The sequence below is a fragment of the Danio rerio genome, chromosome 11 (genome assembly GCF_052040795.2).
Source record: "Danio rerio strain M-AB ecotype USA chromosome 11, GRCz13ab, whole genome shotgun sequence".
NCBI classification, from domain to species: Eukaryota; Metazoa; Chordata; class Actinopteri; order Cypriniformes; family Danionidae; genus Danio; species Danio rerio.
The window spans coordinates 7,239,816-7,246,165 of NC_141031.1; the positions used below are offsets into that span (position 1 = coordinate 7,239,816).

Below are 6,350 nucleotides of genomic sequence, written 5' to 3' on the forward strand. Positions count from 1 at the left end.
TGTTCACAACTGACCAACTCATTCATGTAGTCATACAACAGTAATATAAACAAATTACTCAATTATTGTAGGTTTTTTTTTTTTTTTTACATATAACATGCTTTATATAACACTATTGTTGACTAGTAAAATCCAAGATATTCAAAAGTGTTTGTTTTTCATATTTCAGTCTGTCATACTCCTATCCACTTGTTCTGAATAGGGAGTGAACTGATGGTTCCTGTATGGGAGGCTATCAGAGTGAGGCTTATGGGCTGCACTCGCCAGCTCAACTGGCCTCCGTTACACTTACTACAATATGCAGTGGCCTTCTTTAAAATAAGTTTAAGAATAATAGACTTTAGTATGGTCCAAAAGCTTTTTACTACGAATTATTATTGTATTTCAGTTGAATTACTGGTGTGTGGGACTGGTGCAGTACTTCGAAACAGCAGAAATGTATGTAATCAACACCTAATCTCTCGCTATACACTTTACTAACCAAAAGGTGGTTAAACCTTTGAATCAAAATTCGAAGCAGTCATGTGGGTATAGGCGAAAATGAAGCTTCGGACGTCACTGATCATATGATTATGGCAAAATGAATCAAGCTCCAGTACCCCGCTCACTGCGATCATTGAGATTTGATACATGCTTCAAAGCCTCGATGCACAACATCACATCACTTACTAAGAAGCCTATTAAAGCTCACAACTGTATACAGCTAAACTTTTTTATTATTTGAAGTTACTTCAATTTGTTCCACCCCCGTTTAATCCCCATAAAGTAATATTCACACGTTTTTGTACAAAATATACAGATGTCTAGAAAGACCTTAGATAAAAACATGTATATTGCACAGCATTGTTAGAAGAAATCTGCATGATGCTGTATGACCACAGTTTGCATCTGCAGAGAACCTCAAAGTAACAGCCATGTATTATGATCCAAATAACCTAAAAAAAGAAAGAAAACAATACTTAATAACACCGTTATATTTGGAACTACTCTCCCGCAATAAAAACAGTAAACAAAATATTGGTTTATTGCCAGTACTTACACGATCATGCAAAACATCATGAAAATATTCCAAAGGGCAATGAATATGCGAAAGTACCGCAGACTCAGCAAAAACTCCCTGATGTTTTCACCTAAAGACAAATAAGGCAGGGTAAGACTGAATATAATACTAACACAGTGCCACATATAGAACATTAAAGGGCAGGTTTGAGTTGGGCAACCAGTATATAAAAATAAGAATACAGTGCCACATACAGAAAATGAGATGGCAGGTATGGGTTGGGGAATTAGTCAGTATATAATACAATTAATACAGTACCACATATTGAACATCAGAGGGCATATATGGGTTGGGGAATCAGTGATTTTATAATAATAATAATAATACAGTCCCTATGGGTTAGGGAATCAGTCAGTATATAATAATATTAATACAGTACCACATATAGAAAATTAGTATGGGTTAGGGAATCAGTCGGTAAATAATAATATTAATACAGTGCCACATATAGAAAATTTGTATGGGTTATGGAATCAGTCAGTATATAATAATATTAATACTGTACCACATATAGAAAATTAGTATGGGTTAGGAAATCAGTCGGTATATAATAATATTAATACAGTGCCACATATAGAAAATTTGTATGGGTTATGGAATCAGTCGGTATATAATAATATTAATACAGTACCACATATAGAAAATTAGTATGGGTTAGGGAATCAGTCGGTATATAATAATATTAATACTGTACCACATATAGAAAATTAGTATGGGTTAGGGAATCAGTCGGTATATAATAATATTAATACAGTGCCACATATAGAAAATTTGTATGGGTTAGGGAATCAGTCAGTATATAATAATATTAATACTGTACCACATAAAGAAAATTAGTATGGGTTAGGGCAGTGGTTCCCAAAGTGGGGGTCGGGACCTCCCTAGGGTTCGCGGTATAATGAAGAGGGGTCGCCTGGTGATTTCCAAAAATCTATTTATTTTCAATTAACCACTAGAATTACCATTTTTTATTGAAGGAAAAAAAATAGTTGTTTATAGTTGCATGCAATATTGTTACTATAGTAGCTTATAGTTACTAGTTCTATTGGATTGCGACCCCTGGGGTAATTAGATAATATTAAAGACACAGCAATAGCGTCAGATGCAGCAAATTAATAAAAAAAATAAACAAAGAATAGAACTGGGTCTATTGGAGTGTGTGCGCCATTGCATGCAAGGTTTCTGTATTTATAACCACCTCAGAGGATATTGGGGGTCACGAGTCACTGGCATTGTCATTTTTGGGGTCGCAGGGTGAAAAGATTGGGAACCCCTGGGTTAGGGAATCAGTCAGTATATAATAATATTAATACTGTACCACATATAGAAAATGAGTGTGGGTTAGGGAATCAGTCAGTATATAATAATATTAATACTGTACCACATATAGAAAATTAGTATGGGTTGGGGAATCAGTCAGTATATAATAATATTAATACTGTACCACATATAGAAAATTAGTATGGGTTGGGGAATCAGTCTGGGGTGGCGACAGGATTTTGTTCAAAAGAATGCACATATCCAGCACCACCCTATCCATCATCCCTTATTCTTATTTCCATCTCAAAAAACACTGATGCTTGCTGTCAAAGGCTACATTATTGAAGGGCAAGTGCGACAGAGAAAATGAAAGCACATCATTGTATCTTAGTTTGAATATATTTTATGTTGGGCAGTTATCTACTAGATAAACAAGAATAATGAATAACATCTGAGGTGAAGTGCTTCAAAACCAGTCTCAAACTCTTTTGAAAGGGTGAGAGAACTCAGACACTCATAAGAATGAAGATGTCTGCTTTTTTGTGCCAGTCTGTCAGATATCATTGTTTAAAACACTTGAATGGTAGCGGTATCATACGAGGAGGCTGCGAAGCCACGAGCTAGGCCTGGAGTTCCCCTGGCACAGACACAGATGAGAGGTCTCATGAGCAATATTTGTCTCAATAGTTTTGGGCCTTTGGGCAAACTAATCAATTAAGTGTAGCTGTTTGAAAGAGCGTTTGCTCATTTTGAACCTTGTTTTAAACAATAGCTATCTGATTTGTATTTTTTAGTGTGCGGTAAAACCGCCAGCAAAACTAAAGCCAATAGATTTCTTTACCCATCTCCCATTATGCAAGTGCATACACACTTTCAAACACACAAATGCAAACTTTTATTTATTCTCATTCTTGCTTTGTCAATATAACGTAGTGTACACTATTTAATAACCAATTTGAATTATGTAAAAAATTAATAAATAAAAAAGCTGCATTACTTTGCCTCTCATGGTAGGTACGGACAGTGTGTACAGTCGTACAGCTGCAGGCCCCACTGAATCAGTCAGTACATAATATTATTACAGTGACACAAAGAAAATCATAGGGCAGGTATGAGATGGGAATCAGTCAGTATATAATAATATTAATACAGTGCCTCATATAAAAAAATTAGAGGGCAGGTATGACTTGGGGAAGCAGTGATTATATAATAATATTAATACAGTGACAAATATAGAAAATTAGAGGGCAGGTATGAGTTAATAGAGGTAAAGTTGGTTTTATATTCGCACTTTCCCCTTAATAATAAAATTTTGAAAAGTATTATTTGCAAATTCTAAATTGGGAAATCATATTAGTAGCCAATGATTATCAAAGTTTTCCCAGAGATGGGTTGCGGCTGGAAGGGCATCCGCTGCGTAAAAACTTGCTGGATAAGTTGGCGGTTCATTCCGCTGTGGCAACCCCGGATTAATAAAGGGACTAAGCCAACAAGAAAATGAATGAATGATTATCAAAGTACAGCATTGTTTACAGTCAATTAGATAGTGTTAATGTTGTTTAGAAGTCATACTTGCATGCTAATTACGATCGAATATTCAAAGTAACATGGTAAACAATATAGACACTTCTAGATAAAGGAATATAAAACCAACTTTACCTCTATTATGAGTTGTAGAATCAGTATACAATAATTTAGGTTGCATATTGAGCTCGGAAGAAGTATTTTACCATTTATTAACGCGTTTTACGTCGATCTGAAAACATTTACAAACATATTCATTATAAAAATCGCTGATGTAAGTTAACGTTATTGTTTACCAGTGCTGGATGATCCAGAGTCATCGCCAAATCCTTGAGACTGTGTTTCTCTCTTCTTTCTGCAAAAGACAGCGAACATCACCGTTTAAACAAGCTATCATTAAAACTAAAACTGTCAGGTAACATTGTTATCTTTACCGATACTCACAGTTTAAAGTTGAGCACAGCACCAGCGTTCATTAGCAGGGTGCTGAAAGTTGTGACGTGGAAAAGAAAACACACAGTATTTACGCTGTAACAATATTTTACTACACACACGACCAACACAAATAACGTATTATTTATTACAGACTCGAAATATATTAGGCTTTTTTAAAAAAGTTTCGATTTACCCAAAAATTAAAAGATCTCCAATCATTTTGGTTGATTATATCCGCCTCAGTTCCTCTTCTTCTTCTTTGTTGTTGAGTTTATTTGGCGGTTGACAAGCGCCTTTTGCGCTATTACCGCCACCAGCCGGTTTGGAGCCAAAACATGCAATTCCTCAAACAACAAATTCTAACAATTAAATCCCAAATCCTTCCATGTAAAATAGATTCTGTCAAAAACTGAAGCCAGAGATTTTAACAGATATATTTTTATTGTTTTCCCCTCGGTTCGTCATCTTCCTTTAACGACACATAGTGAAGATATCATCAAATTTAAGACTTTCTAAGACCATTAAAGCACTTTGAATTGCCACTGTGAATGAAATGCCTTGCCTTTACATAAGGGGGAAAAGTTCCAAAAGGAAATTACAAAATGCAGTTCAGTATCTAAGTAATAGAGTGTTAAGATAGGGAAAATGTGGCCGGAAAATGTGCACAAGTGACAGGGATGATCGCAGCCTTGAGAGGATTGTCAAACAAGGGGGATTCAGAAATCTGGGGGAGTTAGAACAAATTGTGATGAAAACAAACGTAAATAGCCTACTTGAAAAAGTGAAATTTTAGTGTTTGTGAGAAGGATCAAATTTGGTATAAACAAACCGTTTCTTTGTTTGTTTGTTTTTTCGTTTTGAAAACAAGAAAACCCAGTTATATGCAGGTCCACGACTCTAGAACTCAGAATGGCGAGTTTGTGTCAACACATAGATGAAAGATCCCACACATTTGAGTCAACATGCCTTATATTTGTGTATTTGAGCAGATTGTCAGTCCAGTCTCGCAGTTATTTTGTGCCTGTTTGTCACTGTTTTTGTTGTTTATTAGCCCTTCTTCTATGTTTGTGTTAAAATAACATAATAGTAGATATGCACATGTAAAAATGAAATGAAGCACAAGCTGTGATTAAAAATAAAGCGGTCCCCTAGATAGGGGGTGGTGGTGGGTTTATTTAAAAAACAAATAATATATATGTGTGTGTGTGTGTGTGTGTGTGTGTGTGTGTGTGTGTGTGTGTGTGTGTATGTATATATTCAAAGTTCAAACTACTTGTTTAAAATGAGCTGAAACTACACAATTCTTGAGATTTCATTGGGACAACTTAATTTTTTATGTTTAATCCACATAAATTTGTTAAAATTGTTCAACTTAATCAATTTGTGTTGTCACAACGTGAATAAATTGTGTGGAACCTTGCACTTTTTGCAGTGTATACAGTTGAAGTCAGAATTATTAGCCCCCCTTTGAATTTTGTTTTCTTTTTTAAATATTTCCCGAATTATATTTAATAGAGCAAGGAAATTTTCACAGTATGTCTGATAATATTTTTTCTTCTGGAGAAAGTCTTATTTGATTATTTCGGCTTGAATAAAAGCAGTTTTTAATTTTTTAAAATTTGTTTTAATGTCAAAAGTATTAGCCTCTTTAATCCATATTTGTTTCGATAGTCTACAGAACAAACCATCGTTATACAATAACTTGCCTAAGTGCCTGCCAAGATAACCTAGTTAAGCCTTTAACTGTCACTTTAAGCTGTATAGAAGGGTCTTGAAAAATATCTAGTAAAATATTAGTAGGAGGTGAGCTTCCTTTCGCAGGACATTCACAGCAGGCGGTGCATGAGGAAAGCCAAGTGAATTATCAGCAACTGCAGCCACCCAAGCCATAGACTTTTCTCTCTGCTACCCTCAGTCAGACTGTACCGATCACACACCAGCCGACTGAAGGAAAGTTTCTTCCCTTAGACTATCAGGCTGATGAACACTTAACAGACCATATACATACTCTGCCATACCCCTCACTGCACACCATCAATATGTAACATGCACATCTCTTCAACCAATTCAT

The 6,350-nt window shown here is 35.2% G+C and overlaps 2 protein-coding genes across 3 annotated transcripts in view; one reads left to right on the plus strand and one right to left on the minus strand.

Moving 5' to 3' along the window:
• The window catches only part of ranbp3a (RAN binding protein 3a), a 1,280,039-nt gene that overhangs the window by 1,224,214 nt on the left and 49,475 nt on the right, over positions 1–6,350 (plus strand). The gene's annotated exons all lie outside the window — the stretch shown is intronic.
• smim7 (small integral membrane protein 7) lies at positions 91–4,577 on the minus strand. The gene is given in 5 exon segments (NM_001198743.1): positions 91–935; positions 1,040–1,130; positions 4,141–4,199; positions 4,289–4,330; positions 4,473–4,577. Coding segments are annotated over 5 exon segments (234 nt in total). The 5' UTR covers positions 4,499–4,577; the 3' UTR covers positions 91–919.